The sequence below is a fragment of the Fistularia commersonii genome, chromosome 14, assembly GCF_037954325.1.
Source record: "Fistularia commersonii isolate RoL2024-O1a breed Wild chromosome 14, RoL_Fcom_v1.0, whole genome shotgun sequence".
In the NCBI taxonomy this organism is placed as follows: domain Eukaryota; kingdom Metazoa; phylum Chordata; class Actinopteri; order Syngnathiformes; family Fistulariidae; genus Fistularia; species Fistularia commersonii.
Window position 1 is genome coordinate 14,485,438 of NC_141297.1, and position 23,270 is coordinate 14,508,707.

A 23,270-nucleotide genomic window follows, 5' to 3' on the forward strand; every position below is an offset into this window, starting at 1 on the left:
TCATCTAAACATAGTTGAATGTTGGAGAGAATGACCAAGTTTTACTGCCAGGTACTATAAAGTGTGTATATATGTGTGTATGTGTATATATATATACACTGCTCAAAAAAATAAAGGGAACACTTAAAAAACACATCCAAGATCTAAATGAATGAAATATTCTTATGAAATACTTTGCTCTTTACACAGTTGAATGTGCTGACAACAAAATCACACAAAAATGATCAATGGAAATCAATTGTATCAACCCATGGAGGTCTGATTAGGAATCACACTCAAAATTAAAGTGTAAAAACAAACTCCAGGCTGATCCAACTTTGATGTAATGTCCTTAAAACAAGTCAAAATGAATCTGTGTTGCTTCCTGAGTGGACACTATGATTTCACAGAAGTGTGATTGACTTGGAGCTACATTGTGTTGTTCAAGTGTTCCCTTTATTTTTTTGAGCAGTATATATCACAGATTCTGATCATAACATTTATGGGCAGAATTTTTAGGTGCAACCAGGGTGTTGAGGGGAACCGGTTTGGTAGCATCATGGGCCTTTGGTCTCTGCTTTTTGCAGATGATGTGGTTTTGTTGGGTTCATTGGAAGGTGAGCTCACAGCCAAATGCAAAGCGACTGGGATGAGGATTAGCACCTCCACATCCGAGACCATGTCCTCAGCCAGAAACCGGTAGCCACTCCGGGCCAGAGAGGAAGTCCTGCCTCAAGTGGACGAGTTCAAATATCTCACAATCTTGGTCACAAATGACGGAAAGATGGTACAGGAGATCAATGGGTGAATTGGTGTGGCTTCAGCGGTGAGGCAGACTCTGCACCAGTCTGTCTTGGTGAAGAAGGAGCTGAGCCAACAGGAGAAGCTCTCAATTTACGGGTAAATCTACATTCCTATACCTTACCTATGGTCATGAGCTGTTGGTCATGACCGAAAGAACAAGATTGTGGATCCAAACGGCTGAAATGAATGAGGGTTTCCTGCACTCAACACATTCATTCTAATCCTTATACTTGTATATTCTGCTGTGTGATGAGTCAGTCAATTGGACAGGATGTGATTCAATGTCTGACTTATGAGCTAAGCAGATAACCAGTAAATCTCTGATGCAGTTTTTCTTCTGAATAGCGGAAATGCTTCCAGTTACTTAATTAAGTAAAGATTTTTTTTGTTTGCCAAATAAGCTGGCTGATAAACAGACAGGACACTAGACTTGGAGTAATTATATGATTTGTCACCAAACAATGAGGCCTGTAAATGGAGGCCTGGCAAAAACAAAAATGGCTAGCAGATGACAGGGCTCCAGATCTGTGTTAACAGAAATGAGTTAATCAATGACAGTGGGTGGCTTACAATTTACAAGGCTAAGTGTAATAACTGCCAAATGGGATTGAATCCCAAGTACTGCACCTTGAACTTACAACACTCATAATAGCTATTTACCACCGTCCACATCCAGACTATAATCAGCCAGGACAGCTAATTTAAATTTAGAACAGCCTCTTTAAATTGCAGAATTCATAGAAGGATATGGCACCGTACATTCTGCCTCAGATATCCCACTATATACGAGAGTTAGATGACAGAGGAGATGGATGCAGAAGAGCCACACGCCCTCTATTATCTGACCTCTCCCTTCCTGGGCAGCAGTGATGGATATCGCTGTGTGACAACCACATATGAGATGGTTACTGTAAAGAGAATCAAACAACATCCTGCTGCTTTCTGTCATCAGTCTCCCCAACCAGTCAAGCTCCCCTAACACAGCAATTCCCTCGCCTTTGTAAATTCTTAAACTAAAATCATGTGCAAACCCACCCCTTACCGCTAGCTGCACTTTTTTCATATTGTTCCCATTAGGGTATGGAATGTAAATATCTTTGGGCAAAATTGTGCTTTATTCACTCGGTCACACCTACCACTTTTAAGATTCACAAGTCAAAAAACAGATGACAACATACTCTGGCATGTCACAATATGATAAATATTTTTACTATAAATATACTACATTTACCTTCTCCATCTAACCCTTTTCTCTGTAACTAATGTACTAAATATAACTTATCTTTTCCAGCTACAATGTTACCATAGGTCTAACTGATTATTATATCAAGATGCCAATTTGTCTGGGTGTGAAAAATAAAACTGATTATTTTTTCCCTCCCAAAATCATACAATCTCAAACTATGAAGAGACAGTTAGGAAATAGAATAACCCCAGCTTGATCCACAGTTTTAGATCAGTTTAACACTTGCATGCCAATATGTCTGATGTCCACATTTTACTTACCAGATAAAGTTTATCACACTTAAACTGAAGCAAAAGGGCAACTGTCAAGTAAAAAGACTGCCCAACACTGATGAAAATCAGGATTAATACTCAACAAATTCACTCAGCTCTTGGAGCAAACTAATTTCTATACTCCGAGACAGAGAGAAGGACACCCTGCAGGTTGAAGAGGAAAACCAGAACAATTTTGTTGTACTGCATTACTTGCCTGTTCAAATCTGCTTCTTTGGATAAGAGACAAGAAGATAGAGGGATGCTGGACAATTGAGTCCGGCCTTTGCCACACGCCTTAGCCCTTGGATTTCACTTCTTCACCCTCTGCATGCCAAAGATCCCTGCTTCAACCTCTGCCCCCTCCTCATCAGTTCAGCTGAGGCTGGCATTCTCTCGACATCACTCTGTCTATTCATTATTCTGTCCATCCATGAATGATCCTTTCACATACCCAGCAGGGTGGGGTTCAGAGCCAGGCTAGCAACACTTTCTGAGGAATGCAACAGTATGACCTTCATATTAGCAGGCATCTCAAGACCTGTGCCCCCACCTGTGCCACTCTTGCACCTCACTAACACACCCACACATAAGACTGAGACACACACCAGGCAATGAGTGACATGAGAATTTCCGTTTTATTGGTTCAGTGGAGGGTAGTCACACTAGTTTTCCTTAGGTTCCCTATGGCCACTCTTGGGGCAAGGTTAGTGGTCTTGAAATTAGGTTAAACCATGCATTAGTGGAGAATACTCTGCACAAACGGAGTTCACCAGATGTTCAAACGGAGAACGCAAACAGCAAAATGCCCAGGTTAAAGACTGTGTGTTCGTTATATATTGAATGTATTAAACCTTTGGTTGGTTGGCACACATCCCGGAACTACCCTATTAAAGAGCTCATTTATACCAGAACTCACACTTTTTCCTATGAATGCCTATCCATTACTTGGAAAAGCCCATTGTGACACTTCTGATACACAATAATCGGTCCTCAACCATGTGTTGAGTGTTTGTACATATGTTATGAGAGTATGTTTAGAGCCATGTTTATACTGTCTTTGTGTTATCCTTTATTCAGTGTGTCTCACTTTCATCCAGCTGTGCTTGCAATAAAGTCATGGCTTTTACATTGTGTAATTTGGCAGTTCTGAATTTACACAAATGTTTCAATTTTTCTGGTTCATGTGCTTACTTTTATATTTGAATGTTCATAAATGTGATGGAGTAAAATAAGTATGGCAGTTTATGGAAAAATAAAGGAGCAGAAGTTGAGGTTGCTTCTTACCTTGGCCTCACACTTCCTGTGCGTAGCTGTCTTGCAGACTGATGGATAGGAAGAAGGAGAGTGGAAAGACACAAAACACATGAGTACTGGCACAGATATTCAATTGTCCACTTGCTCATCTTCACCTGGAAAAATTATTATAGCATCTTAATAATGTAAACTTTCAGCTTTAATATCCATTTACTTAAATGCTTTCATCCATCCAGCTTGTCTGTTGTACAACAGGCACAGAGACAACACTAAAACTCTTGTTTTTATGAGTCGGCTCATCGTATGATATTGATGAGATAAAACGCTGTACTTTGCTCTGGAATCAATTTGGACCAGCACTCTAGGAATATTTTTTCAGCTTTGCTCCTGAATTTTGCACATGCTGCTGACACACATCAGTCTGTCACAGTCATTTAGTTGTGAGATGCCCAATTCCAAAAGGTCAAAACTGAGACAACCAACTAGGCTTGTGACCTTCTATATTCCTTTATGGCTCTTGATTGGTGGTGAAATTGAGCCAAAAAACTTGAAATCACCTAGAGCAGGGGTGGGCAATTACATGGGGCCACATGGGAAACCTGAAACCTGGAGGGCCGAACCAGGGATAACAGTAAAGCAAAACGCTTGAATAACATGAACGGAATAAATGTTTTTTTCATTCATGTTCTGAATGACCTCACGCGAGCTGGACAGGGACAGCCAAAGGGCCGCCGGTGGCTACCGACCCATAAATGCCCAGGTCTGACCTGGAGAATACAGTGCAAGCCCAATATGGCTACATTTTCTGGCCCATGACATGTACCTCTGCAGAAAGAACCGATGTTGTCCACGTTCTGACGGCACACACTGCACTGTCGCTTTTTCTTGAAGGTCTTTTCCTTAAAGACGTGGGGCTCCCCCTTCCCGGCCTGATGACACACACACACACACAAACAATAGTAACAACTCAATTAGAACTCTGATGTATTTAAAGTAAACATTTGCATTGAATGTTTGCATTGATCCAATTCGTACTGGGACTCAAAATCTCAAATAGCTCCATCATTTCTGGAGAATATCTGACTGTCGTTCAATAACATGTAGCCCAATAACTAAAGAATTGATTTTTGATTATTTATTTTGATTTTTTATTATTATTTCTAAAAACAGCACACTTTTATGAATGAAGGAGCAAACAGAAATCTTTACACTTCATTCTCCACTTCTTTTGTCTCTTTAACAACTGTTCTGGTTGCGTTACAATCTCAGCAGTAATAAACCTTGTGGTTCCCACCCAAATCATTCAGTAATCCCTGATGTGTGAATGAAAAAAGAGCAAATCTCTACTTCTTGAAAGACAGAGATAGCAATGATTTGTGAAAGACGTCTTCCAAGTTTTTCTTCTTTTTTTTTGTCTTTAGTCAATGCACAACGCTATGGCTGCAGGATGTGTGTATGTGTGTGAACACAAGTGTGTGCTAGTTCATGTGGTGACCATTCCCGCCCAGTGCCTCTTTGTTTCCCAACATAGGATTAGCTCCGCAGATGACTGGGTCTGACGTGACTCAGCGGAGTCTTTGAACTTGAGACCACTAACGACCACAGGCTAAGTACGAGGATTGCTTTTGCATGTTTCCTTGCGTTTCATACATAGTGGGAGAAGGGGGGAAAATTTTGGAGAGAGGGCTGAGAGTTTAAACTGGCCTGCTGAGAGGCTGCATACGTTGCCTGGAAACTGAGGCAAGTATCCAGAAATGAAAGTTTGAGGAAACACTGTTTCTCTCATTACATTTGGCTGTTATGTGTTAACTGATCTGAAAGCAAATATGAACACACACACATCTTAAGCATCATCACCCTGCCTCTGAGTCTACTCTCTGCCTGCGTCTCCATAGCTTTGGTTAATTAAACGGATGCATATACACAAAGGGCTTTTTTGTTTCATCCTTGGCAACAAAGGAACAGATCTGTTTGCACGCTTTTTCCATTATCCCGTGGCCCTGGCTCTGTTCTAGGGACCAGGCTATGTTTGGTCAGCTGCCTGCCTGGCATCACCCTCTGCCAGCCATGTTAGTGACTTCCAGCACAAGTGTACTGCAACTACAGAGCCATGGATGGTGAGGGGGAACTGGGTGGGCTAGTTACATAACGGAACAGTTGCGAGATTGACATCCATGGGCGTGTCAATACTTTTAAGAGTCACATGCTTAAATGCTCTGTGGCAACAAAACCAAAATCAGGACAAAAGTGATTTTTCATATACTTGTTTCTCCAATCAAATGCCATTTACTCTCTCAAGAAGCTGAAACATCACCTTATGTCAATTATTGCTCACAGCTTTAATTGGACAGAAATATTCTCTGACAGCGTGTCAGGCTATGTAATGTTGTTTGACGATTAACAGTCGTTCTTGATGAAGAATACATGACTGGTTTGATTTGTAAATACTGCTACGAGTATATTGACCATCGTTGACCATGCACCCACGTAAGAGGAACTCTCGGAAGGAAGACTTTTGTTTGAGGCAATTTTAGGCACCTTCTGATATTCTGTTTGTCAACAGAGTGGTGGTGATCCCTTATTCTTGACTACATTATAAATAGACAGCTATTAATACAGGAAAATGCTTTGGCGGCTTGCAGGTAAACAGTGTGGGGGGAAACAGTGATGACATACATTGACTGAAGTGATTAGATAACTTAAAACAAAATGTATGTTTGTGTAACACAACCCATAAACACAGTAATTGTCTTTGGAATTTGTAAAAGGTGATTGTCTGTGCAGTCTCTCAACTATGATGCTATTGTCCTGTTTGATGTCTCTTGTTAACAGTCAAAAGAAAAGGAAGTCTTGGTCCGGATGCTTGGAACACCAGACTTGCCATGGCCTTGAAGAGACCAAACTGTAGCAAAGGGGTGTCAGTGTTCTCCGTTGCTAAGACACTTTCAAAACTGTGTTGAAATCAGCTCCACTTTCACATTAAAATAATGCAAAAATTCACTCCAAAGATACATATTTTTCCTGTACAGGAAGAGGCAAGGAATGCATTGTTTTTGAAATAGTATTATTGTTTTCTCTGCTTTTGAGAGGAAGTCTTGGAGCACTTTCACTGCTTAAAACCTCACCGAAATGAGCAAAAGGGTCAGAGGGCCATATTCCCCACTCCCTTTGACTTTAGCATGGTTAGATCTATTAATGATACAAGCAAATAGGTTCAGTTTAGCTGCAGTGATAATGTGTGCTGGGAGATAAACGTTTTGCAAAGAGATTGACAGACTGTTTCCCATTTGTAACAGAAATTAGGACCCCTACATATCTGAACCTCAGGCAATCATGGTCAGGGAACAATATACAACACAGCTGCGACTGCTGTAAGGTCTCTATGAATCAATACTAATATGAGTTGCAGGGGAGACGGGATAGTAAATATTTACTGATGCAAAGGACCACACTATATTTCATGCAATTTGTAGGGTGACCTGCTTTAGTGGTGTTAGGGTACCAGGTCCAGGAAAGCTTTATGGATTGTGACCTTTTTTATGTCATACCCAACTGTTTTCCTATTATGTCGACAAATAATAAAAAAGCAGGCCTCTTCCTGTGTCAAAGGGAACAACCTCGGTAACTCCAAATGATTTGGTGTGACAATTTTTCATCTATGAAGTGATTTTGCACAGTTTATCCATTCAGATTCCTGCAGAAACTCCATTAAGAGAATTAATGGGACACTGTAAGCGTCTCTAATGGCAGATGGGCACTGCTCTGTAATGGTTGTATTTACCCTGAGCCTACACCTTTTTCTTACCGTATAGACATACACATAATTTACATATTGTACATTCAACAGCTCAAAAAATTGACCAGTTTGACTTTTGAACTGCTTTCACAATTGAAGCATCATATTATCTATTCAAACTTATGCTGAACAGAGAATCTATCATCTTCAAAGTACACAACAATTCTGTAAATGTGACGTGATGATGTTATTTCAAGTTTGAATAGGGTACAGGGTCAATGTATGGCAACCTATCCCTTACGTCCTTATGTTGGAAAAAATAGGAAAAAATAGAATCCAACAACAAGATATTGAGATGTTGTTTCCATCAGCCAAGACCTGCTTGTGCAGAACAAAGGCTGATATGATGGTTCAAGTTCTTCTTTTGACCTGGCATCCATACAATATACAAGACAACTTGGGAGCGTGCAGCCAAAGCTCATATTCATCAAGGAATTTAAACACAATACAAAAGCACAAACCCAACAAGTCATAAATTTACAGAAACATCCAGCTCTACCAGAAGCCTTACAATCTCTTTTTATTGTTCCGTTGTCAATATTGGATCAATTAAAACAATTTCAGAAAAATCTCCATCAGTAAGACACAACGTGGTAGGAAGTAGAGTCATATGTAAAACGACTACAAAAAAATCCTATAGTTTACAATGCAAACTGATTGCAATGCTAAACCAAAACACTCTACTTAACACAACCTGGGAGTCCAACAGGGAAACCACAGCAGAGGAGGTTTAGAACAGTGGAAACAGAAAACAGCTGGTAAAGTCTGAGTGGATGAGCACTAAAAACAACCTGCAAAGCCGGGCCTGGGTCCCCAGGATAGTAATTACTGTCACCGCAGTCACGGATAAGAAACATCCTCCTCTGATGACACGTGTTTTTCAGCACACCGAGCTAATAAAGAAACAGTTACTGGTTATATTGTTCCTGCTGCTTCAAGCACAAGTAAATCTAACGTCCGATATAAGACGTGTGAATTGATCATGTAAATAACTCACAGCGATTACGCAATTACACACGTGCTGAAGGACAAAGCTGCAAAAGTTGGCTCAATGTTTAAGCTGTTAAGCCTCTACCATCTGGGACCTGTCTAAACTTCCACATAACTCAATGTAAACAATTACCTGATACCACCAGAACAACTCCCCCTGTAACATACTCACGTGCAGATGTGTATCCCAGCAATCGCTCAGTGGTTACACATATCCTTCCTTTTCCTTTTTCCCGTCCCCGTGTCCCCCCATGTTCCAGGAGAGACCCCACCTCTTCCAGCACATCTGCTCCATACAAGAAGGTCCTTTTCCTAATATTTTTAGCTTCCTGGCAGAAAAAGGGACCAGGGGATTTTGGAGTCAAAGAGATGCTTTCTGACCAAAAAATCCCACCCCTTTCCTCACTGTGAGTCTGCCAGCAGTCATGGAACAGTAGCTAATTGAGTGAGGGAGAGGTTGGATACATGGACAAGAGATGCACACAGAAGCAGGGGCTGACGCATGCAAATAAAAAAAACAACAACAAATGGAAACACAGAGCCATTCGTGTGCAACACTCCCTGGAATCTCTTACTTTCCCCCCCTTGTTTCTCTCTATAAATAACCTTGATTCTTGGACAACGACAGTCATTGTGTGTGAGTGGAGCATTACTGACGCCTGGACTGGTCACTGTGACCTCCGATACACTGGCGGACGGTCACAGCAAAGGGCACTCTAAAAGCCTTTAAACTTAGTTTGCCTTTAGAATAACTTTAATATTTATCTCCAACAATGGAATTCCGTCTTGGATTTTCAATCCATAAAATAAAAGTCGAGCAAAGCCACTCTACCATCTGCCCAACAGCAATGCAATGACAGGTATTTCGCCATGGATATTTTTTTCTGTGACGATCACAGATGATCACTTAATCATAATGACATTCTGTATCCTGTTACTTACATTTTTCTAGTTGGGTCGTTTCTCCTGTCATAAGTCAAGGACTAATGCTACATTTGCGGCTGTTATTTTGTGAATAAGTGTGTTTAAAAAAGAAGCATTGTGTTCATAACACAGTAGAGCATGACTTAAAGTGAGGAATTGTGTTTTCTGTTGCCACTGACCTTTCTTATCAAGTCATAAAAACCTGTAACAAAGGTAGTGGATTTTTTTTTCCCAATGTACTCCAAATCTCAAACAACATGGTTAATATTAAGATTAGACACATGTGTTCTGTGTGTATGCATATGTCTTTATAATGTCTTTGAATGTCGACTAAGGCACCTTGAGGAAAAAGTATTATTATTACTATTATTATTAAAAATAATCCTTCAAGCAAAAACCTCCTATGTTGCACTTGGCAAGGAGGTCGTCCTATGGACAGGTGAAGAATTAAGAGTTCGATAACATCCTAGTCCCAGACATGTGGTAATTCAGGTGAAGTGTGAAATATCAAAAGCTGCAGTTGAGACTAAGTATTCACTGCCATAAAATCATGTAAATGTCAGTTTCCTTGTTCCTCGACAACACCTTCATATCCATTGTTGGTCTAATGAAAAGTAACACTAGAAAATGTTGAGGAGGCTTCAATGGTTATTCTTGGTGAGATGCCAAGAATCAGCAAGACTAAGTGCATAATTGATTTAATTGATAAATTCTTTTAGTTGCGGAGGAACCTTAAACACCTAATCCGCTGTAATGTGTTACAGTATTTTTTTTAAAAATATTGTTCATTCAATCTTTTTTCCCCTGCCTTTCACAGCATTCAGAGAGATGTGAGGTCTTTCACATGACAAAAATAACTTACAGATGCGAAATCTACTGACAGGACCTAAAGTATAGCAATGTATAGCAAAGTGCCATAAAATTACACTGCCTATTTTGATGCACATGGTGCCATGCGATGACCCATCCCTTCCGTCTCTTGTCCCTTGAGCGGCTGCAGTCCTGGAGATCAAACACCTGTGTGATGTAAAGTCTGATGGCAGAAAGACCATTTATTTCTGCATCTCATACAAGTCAGTGAGACAAAAGAGTCTGAGACACTGAGTGTAATAAAGCTGCATTTCATTTGTGAGGACAGGGCAGCAAGAGACTGCAAAGGTACTGGACCTTGACCTATATAGAAGTTCATTTCCTCTATTTATGTAGCAAACATATTGTTTTAGACCCCTGCCTCTTTCACTGAAGATTTCTTGAAAGAAACTTAGGTTCAGTGTGTTGCTCATAGAATTTTGACAGGGGTCTGTGGAGAGCAGGTGGACTGAGCCAGCAATGATTTGATAACTAATGCAGAACTACTGTTCACATCCAGATCAATGCCATGCAAGGCAAATCAGCAGAAGAGAATCTAGCCAAGAAATGCCTGTATGAAAAATGGCTTGAATAAATAATCAGCTGTCAAGAGTTGCTGATTACAATGGACTGACTGAAAAAATGCATTTGCAGGGAGATGGAGAGGCAAGGCCTGATTGTAAGGTCCAACTGCATCTGGTCCACAAATGGGACCTGAACAGAGCAGATGTTCCATCTGACAAATGTAGAGTTTTAAAAATGAATTACTTTTGAAGATTTTTAAAAAATATCACCCTCAGTAATGTGTAGAGAAAATGTAACACTCATCTATGGTACAGTACATACTACCTTGAAAAGACAACAGCTTCAATGTTAGGTGACCACCGCAAAACGGACTTCAGTGAATGCACATAAGTCACATTGTTAGTACTTCATACGTATGTGTATCCGGCCCTCCATCTCACATTTGCTGCTATCTGAAATCTTGCATCGTTTGCCGCCATCAAGGCCAGTTAATACGTGTCTCAATTTGTGTGTGTGCCTGAGTTTGTGTAGAGGGTGGGTCAGGCAGTGGAGGGAACAGAGACTGCCTGTTCCTGGGGTGAGGTCAGTGTGCCACCATGATACACTTCCGTTCCCTTGGACTCCTGCTGGACACACGTATGCACGTACACATGCACGAACACACGCATGCAACTAACTGCTAAAGCGCCACCACACCTTCTCTGAGCTTGTTCATATTTACTGGCAAAATATAACATTCGTTTTACCAAAAATGTTCCCTAAGTTTGCGAAGTGGTCCAAGTAAGAGAATAACATCATTACTTAGGCTTGACAGTTAAATAATCAACCAAGGACCAGAGCTTATCAGTTTTTTTCCCTAAAAATGATTGACTTGTTTTTCTTTGACTGCAACTGTAACACTTGCATTTTGTATAACCCAAGATTTAGAGCTTGTTCTTCTGTTCGTTGTCAGCTATAATGGAGTTACTGTACACAGAAGTAACAGTATCCTATTGTGAGTGTGTTCAATTAGACTAAATCTGTTTCTAGATGTTTAACTTATATCTGAGTCAATGTACAATATGGCTATTAGAAAAGGATCAACTACAACCTGTGACTTATTTTCCTTTCAACTTAATAGGGGCAAAAATGGACAGAACACGAGGGCTGAGCTGGCCTTCAAGGGACTATCAGAATGAATGGTTCTTCCCCCAAAACTTTGTTCTACTTGGCATCATAATAAACATGTGTAAAAGGGAATACCAATGATTCTGTGTTTGTTTTGGCAGCTTAAATTCTTGCTGTTTTCTTTGCTTATGGTTTACATTTGAATGCAAGTGAATGCAAACCTTCAGTCTGGTCACACATCTCTGCAGCGCATTTATGTTATGTTACCCTGGCAGCCAGAGAGCATGAACTCAGAGCACCCTTGTACCAGAAGGCTTCGAAAGCCTGATTCACAATCCCACCCCGGAACAGATTTTTTAGCATCTCCAGATTGGTTTCTGATGGTTTGTACAGCAAAAACAACTTGAAAATAGACCAAGGTGAATACAATCCAAACCAGCTGGGAATCCAATATACACAGATAGGATCTCCGGTAAAGACAATCTGGACATTTGTGTGGGATTTTAGAGTGTATTTTGCACCACAAAAGTTCAAGACCAGAGCAACAGCAGTACAGCAAATGTGGTTGCAGGTTTGCTTGTGCCGACATTGCATTAAATAAACATTAGACAAGGGCATGGACAGGCAAACGCGGAGGTTGTCACAGATAACCATGAAGGAGTTTGACGTGGCAATTTGGAGAAAGGGACGATGACTCTCATTTTTCCAAGGCTTCTGTTATGAAAAGGTGTGCTTGTTGGCCACCCCACCAGCATCAGTGTTACTGAGGCTTACCTGTTTACCATAGCAACCTATCATTGGATGTGGCTACCTGGATGAAACAAGTAAGCTACATATAATTGGAAATACTGGAGCAGACAAAAAATATATTATTTGCATATAATCAGAGCAAGGCATAAATGAGATATAACCACAATATTGAGTAGAACCTGTATCACATGTCACCTTTCTCATCCACTATAGGACAGCGTCTTCTTTTCCTTCGGCTTTTCCCTTCAAGGGTCTCGACAGAAAATCGACCTACATCTAAAACCTATCTCTGTATCCTCTTCTCACATCAATTAACTTCATATCCTCTCTCACTACGTCCATAAATCTTCTGCCTCTAATTCTCCAGCCTGTCTATCACCACTGCAAACAAGAAGGGTCTCAGAGCTGATCCCTGATGAAGTCCCATCCCCACCTCCACCTCACCACTGTCTCACAGCTAGCATACATGTCCTGCACCAGTCTAACATACTTCTCTGCCACTCCAAACTTCCTCATGCGATACCAGAGTTCCTCTCTCGGCACCCTATCGTATGCTTTTTCTAAGTCTACAAAAGCATAATGCAGCTCCCCCTGACCTTCTCTGTACTTCTCTATTAGCCTTCTCTAAAGCAAATACTCCATCTGTTTTACTCTTTCTAGGAATGGAGCAATACCGCTGCTCACATATGCTGACTTCTGCTCTCAGTCTAGTTTCCGCTACTCTTTCCCATAACTTATTGAATGGCTCATCAACTTTATCCCTCTTTAGTAACCCCAATTCTGCACATCCTCCTTACTCTTAAAAATGGGCACCATCACTTTTTCTCCATTCCTCAGGCATCTTCTCACTCTCTAAGATACTGTTGAATAATCGAGCCAGAAATTCTACCACTGCTTGTCCTAGATACTAGACACTTCCATGCCTCCACTGGTATATCATCAGTACCAACTGCCTTTCCACTTTTCATCCTCTTCAATGCCTTCTTCACTTCACTTTTACTAATTTACTACTTTGTGGTCTACAATAGTCACCTCTTCTTCAGTGTCCTCTCTCTCATTTTCCTCATTCATCAGCTCTTCAAAGAAATCTTTCCATCTTCCCATCACTCTTCTAGCAACTGTCAATATAGTTCCCTCGCTATCCTGAATCATCCGGATCTGCTGTACATTCTTTCCGTCTCTATCTCTAAGTTTTGCGAACCTGTATAAGTCATTCACTCCCTCCTAACTGCCCAAATGGACATACAAGTCATCGTACACCCTTTGTTTTGCCTTTGCTATCTTTGTCTTTACCTTACACTGCATCCCCCTGTACTCCTGTCTGTTCTCTTCAGTCCCCTCAGTGTCCCTCCTCTTCTTTGCAAACTGCTTTCTTTGAATATACTCCTGCACACATTCCACCACTAAGTCTCCTTATCTACTTTCCTTCCTGACAACACATCCAGTACTCTCCTACCTGTCTCCCTGATCACATTAGCTGTAGTTTTCAGACATCTGGGAGCTCTCCCTGACCACCCAGAGCCTTTTTCAACTCCTCCCGGAAAACCATACAACATTCCCACTTTTCAGCTTTCATGACTTTGTCCTCTGTTCTGCCTTTGTCCTCTTGATCTTCCTTGTCACCAGAGTATTCCTACAAACCACTATCCTATGTTGTCAGGCTACACTCTCACCTACCACTACTTTGCAGTCACTTACCTCATTCAGATTACCTCGTCTATACAAGATGTTGTCTACCTGCGTGCTCCTACCGCCGCTCTGTTAAGTTACCCTATGTTCCTGTCTTTTTTGGAAAAAGTGTTCACTACAACCATTTCCATCCTTTTTGCAAAGTCTACCACCATTCATCCCTTGGTGTTCCTATTCTGGATACCAAATCTGCCCATCACTTCTTCATCCCCTCTATTACCTGTACCAACATGTCCATTGAAGTCTGCACCAATTGCCACTCTCTCATCTCTGGGGATATTCTGCATCACTTCATTAACTCATTCCAGAACTTCTTCTCCTCTAGCTCATATCCCACCGATGGGGCGTAGCCATCAACAACGTTGACCATCACACCTTCAATGTCCAATTTCAGATTCATAAGTTTATCCGACATTCTTTTCACCTCTGCAACATTCCTAACAAACTCCTCCTTCAAAATAACTCCTACTCCATTTCTCTTCCTGACAGTACCACAGTAGTACAATGTACAATGCTCCTAAGCAGCGGGGTTCTCTGTGAGGGGACTCACAAAAATACTACAAAATACTACTGGTTGGTTCTCCTCGGAGTGAGATTTATCAAGAACAATCCTGGTGGTCTAAAAGCAACACAGACACAAATATTCATACAAATAACCATATTGTCTTGGTCTCAGTTACAACCAACCAGACACTGTATGAGTATTGGCTGTAAATGAGCTACATAATGTTTTATTACTGTAATGCCATTCAAGTTTTGAGATATGGCAGCATTTTATATTGGAAATACTTCACTGAAAAAGCTTCCAACACAGATCAAATTTAGTAAAAGACATCTAGTTTTTTTTTATAGCATATATCACTGATTTTTATTCAATTATTTTTAACTAATCAGTTTAAATGGATACCATATCAAAGTAGAATTGAAATATGCAGTCTAACTCAATTATTGTATTCTTCTCCCTTATTTGCAGAATTTTCTGTATGTATCCATTTGCTGCATGTTCAGGTCGTAACAGGTGAGACTCCCTCACTTTTCTGCATTGAAACTTGGGAGAATGTGAGCGGACCCATTACAGTAAACACACCCACTGTTGGCCATCTCTGGACCATCAATATATTACATTAAATCTGATAATTACAGAACATGATGTGTCCTCAATGAAGAGTCAGAGCTCTGCTGTGGCGGCATGCACTGTTGAGAATGGATGGGTTCCTGAGCTGAAGAAAATACATTATATGCTTCCCATAGGACAATGTTCAGTACTGAGCATGGCGTAATCAGCACAGAGAAGCTAAGAGGGGTTGGACAATGTTATCGTGTTGTTAATTCATAGCTGTCAAAGCAGGATGGGCGCTCTGACAAGGCATCATGATATGGAGCCGATTCTGAGCCATGCAACCATCATAAATCAACATTGCCCTGTTTAGGCGTACATAGAACAGCCTGTGTGTGTGTGTGTGTGTGTTTGTGTGTGTGCATACAAGCATACAAGTTGGTGAGCCTGTGTGTTTGTCCAATGGTGATTGAGTCCCCTTTGCGACAAAATTGAAAAATAACACATTGCAGGGCACAGTCATCTTTTCCTGCCTTAATGAGGCATTGAGTCAATAAGGGTCGGCTTCATCTAATACCCTCTTTAGAATCGCAGCTTGGCTAACTCACAGGAAGTTAAGCTGGGCAGATACTTCAATTCATAAACGAATCTAATAATTATTTGTTTCAACATACCGTAACAGTGTCTGATACAACAGAATCATATATCTTTACGTTTACCCAACAGTTCCAATACTGCACAGGTATCAGAATTGTCAACACTTTTCTCCACAATATAACCTGAATTCCAACCTGAAGTTAATAAAGGCTAATTATATTTGTTTTGTTAGATTTCGCATGTCTATACTGTTTGTCTTTTAAGTTAAGTATACATTTTCAATACAATACCTTAAGTCTGGTGAAAAGATTTTTTAATGCAGAGACTCGAAAACCTTTACATTGGTGAAAGGCGTTTGAAATAGGAATAACTACAATATTACATATATTTATCAACACACGCCAATATTCATGATGACAAATAAACCAATTTTATGAAAGATGTCTTAAAATTTTCCAATCACTTTCCGATAAATGGCAGTATTCTTTTCCCACCTATCACCTATTTTGTTCAAAACTTCAATGATATTTCAATAAAATTTTATCACCCAGCATACTTACACATATACTCTAACTTTTTCTTTCATTTAAAACATAATAAAATTTGTATGAATGAAAGCACAGTGATATCATACACCGGGGAGGGATTATTTTTTCCATCAACGGTGTGACATTAACAATAAATGACTGGTGCTGACGCAGTTACAGTGGGGTGGGTTGTGCTTAATGCATCATATGACCCTCTTCTGAACATTTTGTCAGTTTAATGAAGTGCGAAGCATCAAGTTTCTTCTCAGAGAAGAGCAACAAAGACGAGTCGGTTTTCCCCTAAAAACGATCACACTGAAACCACAAGTAAGAATGGAGATGTGGGAAACATGCAGCAGGTAAAGAGGGGGCTCCCGGTAAACTTGTCTCGAAAATAGTATTTATTACGTTACAATCATTCCACCGGCTTAAGATCCGTAGGTGGGCGAAAAATCACGGTTTTCACTGAGAAGACGTCACTTCTACATAGAGAACAGCGCAATTGCGCCACCGTTGAACCAACGTGCGCGTAAAAAACACGCAGCATCACACGTCCTCACTCGAACCCGGGAGAGGGAAGTTCAAAATCAGTCGCTTTCCCACGTAGAACTCGGGATCTTACCTTGTTCATTTTCCCGTTGATCATGTCGTCCCGTTCAGCAGGGGGTCGTCATGTTGCGGGAACCGTCACGATAACTGACTCTTTCTCAGTTGACTTGTTTTCCCTACTCTGGTCCGTCCCCTCTACTGGGGCCGAGGGGGCGGGGCCTATACCATGCGTGGCGTAATATTTCTGCAAGCTTGCCGCATGATTGGTCACCTCTGGGAGGAGCGTTGCATATCAGATTCTGATTGGCTGAACGACTCCACTAATTCCTCGAGGACCGTTCATCGCGCTCAGTGTTGTATTTATTTAGTCCGAAATATATTGTAGAAACCTAAATAAACGCATTTGAATAAAGTTATGAATATTCATAGATTAGTTATCACTAGCAACATATACATCCAAAAGTGTGCTACCGAGGAAATTTTTATTTATATATATTATATTGTACCCATTGCTTCTGACGTTTTTTTACATTAACATTCATATTTATTTCCTATTTTTATTTATATTATTTCTTACCCCAGCTGAAGTTGAGCCTGGAAAACAAGGTGACATGTTTGAACGCCTTGCCGCCAATTGATTCAACGCGTGGCTCAATCAGCTGCTCTCGTTCAGTATATCAATAGTGGCATCTCCTGGTGAAAACTAGGTAGTGTACCAGCTGCAGATTCAAGTTTCTAAGAAACTTCAGCAAGATATATGCATGCATTGAGAGATTTTTCCATTCACTGTGTCTGAAGTTTGTCTGAAAACTTGCATGAAGCACATGATTTTTGCTATAATTTCCAAGTTGATCCCTTGTAATTAAAATAAGCAACAGGATTGCATTCCATACATTCTTCACCCGGCTGTGTGAGTGAACCTATGGATGTGATTACGCTCTCTATAAGCCCATGTATGCATATATAGGTCCACTCCCCTCGAGTGGCCTGTCTCCAATTGCCCTGGCTGCTATAAGGCACAGGGCATGATCTCTGTCTGCCGCCTCAATCTCTTAGTCACTCCCATATGTGTTTTGATGGATGTGCAGGTATGCAGGCTCTGCATTTTATCCCTGCCCAATCAGTGTGTGTCTACAGTTTGTGACATATGAGGTAATTCCACCCATTCCTTTTCCTCATAACTCAGGAATTTAAAACTTATTTTTCCAAAAAAAAAAAGGTAGAGTGATGTTGGTGGTCTTTGCGAGTATAATTATTTCTGGAATGCGTGTTCTCTGAGAGAAAAAATCAGATCTGGGGGGTATTTTGGAGGAGGAGAACAAAAAAAGTAAAAAAAAAAGGGTGATGTGAAAGGAAAGGGTAAGAAAATGTAGAGGGACCAGGGGAGAGCGACAGGAAGCTGGTGTTTAGGATTGGAATGAGCGGGCTGAATAAAGTGGGGGAGGGTCCCATTTGGGGGAACAGGGCGATGAGGAAAGTTGCTGTGGGTTCAACAGAAGTGATGGGAAAAAACGTGCAGACCGTTCTGAATCAAGATCATAGCGCAAGGTGCTCTATGCCGTTAAATGAACACAGCCTGTCTAGATTAGACAAATTAGAGACATGGGGAAGGGGGTTTTTTAGTGGTAAAGAGATGCACACAGTGGGGGCCGGGGAGCTGAGAGGAAATGAGGGGAGGGGGAGGCTTGAAAAGGGGGCAGCGTAGCTGGAGGACGGATTGTGTAAGACGGAGCTCAGCCAAGGCCTGATAAGGTGCAGCTGTTTAAAAGAGTGAGAAAGCAGTGCTACGAGAGAAATACTGATGACACAAAGCAGCACGTGTTTATCAAAATGATGAGTTCAGTGACATCTTCCTGCAACTGTCGGGCATTTCAAAATGTAACTCGCCGACACGATGATAAGGTTTGCGTATGAGAACAGATGAGAAATGTTTGCAATGGTGAAACGTTTTTTTTTAAGGGCACCTTTGGGATTTGTCGTTGGGTTTTGGAGACTTGCTAAGAGGGAGACGGTTACTTACTTTCGCTCGGTCAGCTTTCATCTGCACACAACAACAAGCATTCCTCAAATCCCTCCTCAGATCTACGTTTTCAAGCCACAGGAATCTAGACCAGAGTTTTGGTACTTTATAATAAGTTCACCTTCTGGTATCAGGATAGCAAGAACTGCTAGACAATGTTGGGTCTATATTTACCAGCTGCTGGTTACTGTTCCTTCCTGTGTTGGGTGTGTGTTTGTAGTAGATTCCTGCGGTCATAGACCTCAGCATTGGTCATGGTCAATCTAGACTTTGTTTTTCATGAGAAATTACAGGGACCTTGGACAAAATGCAATAAAAACACTGTCATATTGCCAAGTCTTGGTGTGTTTCTATGAGAAAAGATCAACACCGCGACGAAATGTTGAAAACAATGATGATAATGATGATAGGGAAAGCCCAAAGCCGAAACCGTCAAGTCAATATTTCATCTGTAACTCTGGATTTTATATACAGTCAGTCAATAATAGAGAACATGACATAATTTCTCCATCACACCACAACAGCTAGGTTCTTGAAGAAAAAAATGCAAACTTTCATAATGATAGAACTGAAGCGTATATATAAATATATTTATCATATTATATGCTATGCAAAATAATCATTTGTGCTTGAATAACCCACAATATTTTTATGACTAAGGGACATTTACATTCAGATCAAGCTGTTCTGAACTTGATGATTAAAATCCTCAACACTTGTAATTTCCAGGAAAAAGCGGTTCAACTGGTTAAGCAATGTAAAAAGATCTGTTCTCTAGCAAGACAGTCAGTTGAAGGTCATTAAATATCGGATGGGATAAATGTTTTCACACAAGGAGTTGATTTGGGTAAAGAGCAGAAGTTTGTGGCGAATGGGCAAAAAGAGAAAACAGCTTTTTTCTTTTTAAACAATAACGCTAATAAATTATATTTGTTATCTCCTTTAGCCTCAGTGTTACAGTCTGTTTCTCAAAAATGTTTGAACTTTTGTCCAACTTCTAGCTCTCGTATAAACTTCCTGCCTTCCAGTTAAAGGAATTTTATGTTTTCCATCTCACTAAAGAGATGGAAAGCATTTTCTTTTTTTTTGCTTTGAATATTGAGGAATTAAAAAAACAAAAAATTGACTAAACAGAAACAACTCTGGTTCTTTATGTTTTCCTACTTCCTCCTTGGCTTTCAGCATCAACTTCCAAATGCATTAATCTTATACATTTGCCCCTCCTCTTACTGCTGTTACCATGTCCACCATTGAACAGACACTGCACTGGAATGTTCTAAGATGGAGCTGCACGTGGATTGTGACAATCATCAGCAAAGTCTGTGGAATTTTCCCATTATTTTACTGTTATGCTAAGTGTGTTAAGAAAAAGTGCTGCACTGAGCTCGGGCTCAGCAGACAAAAAGTATCCAAGTGTGGGTTATATACTATTGTCTGGCTTGTGTTTGTTGTCTCAAAATATTGTGCCATAATTTCAGATGACAACAACTACTAGTCTTTCAAATGCTACAGTAAATAAACACAACATTTCCATCTCTGGGGTTTCTCTTGAACAAAATCACCTGTATTGAAGGGTTTCAGAAGATGTTCTCTTAATAATTCGAGTCATATGATTTCCCTGTAATGCGCTGAGTCTCCCATGCAACAATTCCTAGCTGAGGAGGCCCACTGTCCAGTTTGAAGCTCCATGATAAAGTATTATGACATGCAGATTACATCAAGTATTTTGTCGAATGAATCACTCCTCCACAGGACTATAGAAAAATATAAGGCTTATCCACAGCCATTGAAATATTCACAAACCAACAAACAAAAAAATAGGCTGCTGAAGAAATGAAATGTATTCATTTATTTGTTCCTTAGCAAATATACATGTACCTGTAGTTAGTTAATTTGACATAAGAGTGGATCTAGGTTCAATGCTTTTTGGGTTATTGGTGCTTATGTGACACACAGATACCCCCCCCCCCCCCAAAAAAAAAAAAAAAATCAAATATAAACCAGGGGTGGCTTCTGTGTGATATTAACCTTCTTTGTCTCATAACTCGTAAATCCTGCATGATTCAAAACTCCTCTCTCTTTTTAAGAAGTACCATGTGACACTAACAAAAGGCAGTGGAAGTAAGAAACCATGAAGCTTTTGACTCTTGCTGCCAGAAACTGCTCTTGAAAAAAAAAAAAAAGAAAAGATAAACACTGATTCTACTTGAGTAAAATTATACCAGTATTCTTGTACCAGCTCAGAACTTCTTGGGACTAAAGAAAAAAATGATTCAAAAAGTTCCAAACTTTAAAAAAGTTTTAGCTTTAAATGTGACGTTGCATGATTAACTTTACAACTCTTTTGTATATAATGTGCAAGTAAGATTATGACAGTACTATAAATTACTTAATATGTAAAGTTAGTCCATAAGCTTCATTTTTTGCTGATTATATCTCCATTCTCTCTTTTATTCCAGATATGTACATCAGTTTAAGAAGCAAAGGTCAACTTCTTTGCTTGATATATCATTATGTGGTTAGTAGTGAAGTAATTGCACTGAAACAAGTACTTTTTGGTGATGGCAAGAAAATCATGACAAGAGAGTTTTGTTTGCCTTGAAACAAGTTTATGAATTCACATTCAAATCCCTTAGAAAGAATTGTATGCTATAACTGAAATATTCATGTGCAGTATAAAGTAAAGAATACATTAAGAGACTTGAAAATGGGAAAAGTGATTGTAGACATTTATCTTCATTATAAATCAGTGATCTTTTCACAATTTTGGTATATCTCTGACATGCACAAAATATGATCTTTGAAAATACTAATAAATCACCAGATACATTTCATTTGTCAAAAGGATTTTCATTTAATGAATCCAATCCAATGATTTTTCAACTGTTCAGCTTCCCTCCACTCGCTGTTGGGGTGGATAAATGTTTTAAGAACAGCAAGCTCTGCTTCTATGAGAAACACTTCCATTGTTTAATCATGTTAAAACAATAAAAATATGACGACAAGTGACAGCAGAATAAGAACTCCAAATCCAAACCCATGAACTAAAGCTATTTATGTTTCTTCATTGTTTCAAGTGAAAAACGCGTTATCATAGTTTCGTTGAACCCACATTAATGGGGTAATGTTCTCATGAACAAAGTCTGAATAAAAAAAAAAAACGAAACAACATAATAAATCCATGTAACAGCAAGCGTGTAAGCTGAATGTAAATCATAGTTTTGGTCTTGCCAAGTGACTCCAGCTGGCTGAGTCCATTACGGGAAGGTCATTTTCCTCATTATTAACATTTAAAACCAAAAATATATTTTGGTAAATTTCTCCCTGATGAAAAGGATTTCAAGTAGTTTCAACAAGGAGTGGGAAACAAGCCCATGAAAAAAGACCATAAATAGATAAGACCACATCTCCCTCTCTAATGCGATCAAACTGCTTCCCACACCCGTGCAGCAGGGTCAATCGCTGGCTGATGACGTCATTCAGAGGGCTCCACATTCCCACGCTCTTCAAACTTTGATATGGAGCTGCTAGTATTGTGGCACACCCGAGTATATACTGTACGTGCACATTAGATAGTTATGTAGGTACGATAGAAGATACAGTCAAATGTAAATTTAATCTATGTAAGGAAATTCAGTACATTTAAAGTCCAGTCCGCCATCGTGGAAATCAACTTTGGTTTCATCGTTTTGCTGGATAACGTAGTAAATAACAAAATACATGATTTTGTCATGAAAGACAGCAAAAGATTTTTAAAAAAGGCAGTACTAATAAAGCTTTAATTAAAAAGTATAGTTGAAGTTCAGTACATTTAAAGTCCAGTCCACTATCATGGAAATCAACTTTGGCTTCATCGTTTTGCTGGATAATGTAGTAGATAACAAAATGCATATTTTGTCATGAAAGACAGCAAAACATTTTTAATAAAGGCAGTACTAATAAAGCTTTAATTAAAAAGTATAGTTGAAGTTAGGCAATGGGGATCATATATCTGTTGCGTATTTGTTTGGCCTTTGCTTTATCCAAAGCCTCCAGCTCATTTTGCCATTTAATTTAACAGTTGTGTCACGTTTATAAAACCAAACAGTCTTTTGTTCTCTCCCGGCAGTTTGTAGCCTGACCACACACACCTATTCATGCATTGCATTGCTTCTGACAATTTGAAATACTCTTAGTAATATTGCATTCATGCAAAAACCCTTTCATCATTTTGATGTCAGGTTATCAGTCAAAACAGATGCAAGGTTCCCTTCTGTCAGTAAGCTCCATGTCCTATGTGACAGTTGAATAAAATTCAAAGGTACTTGAATGTCTCTCCATCAGCCTGCCTCATTCTATGTAATGGCAAACCCT

At 39.8% G+C, this 23,270-nt stretch overlaps 1 protein-coding gene across 5 annotated transcripts in view; it reads right to left on the reverse strand.

Annotated features, from left to right (window-relative positions):
• tns2a (tensin 2a) overlaps nt 1-23,270 on the reverse strand; it is a 62,369-nt gene that overhangs the window by 37,511 nt on the left and 1,588 nt on the right. For 3 of the 5 annotated variants that reach the window (XM_086159934.1, XM_086159933.1, XM_086159935.1), the window contains exons 2-3: nt 4,361-4,466; nt 3,568-3,605 (exon numbers count right to left, since the gene is read on the reverse strand). In XM_086159934.1, coding sequence (XP_086016060.1) covers nt 3,568-3,605; nt 4,361-4,466 — 144 coding nt within the window. Of the gene's footprint in view, nt 1-3,567; nt 3,606-4,360; nt 4,467-8,495; nt 8,503-16,970; nt 17,090-23,270 lie in introns of those variants that run through there. The other 2 variants (XM_086159936.1, XM_086159937.1) reach the window with 2 other exon arrangements.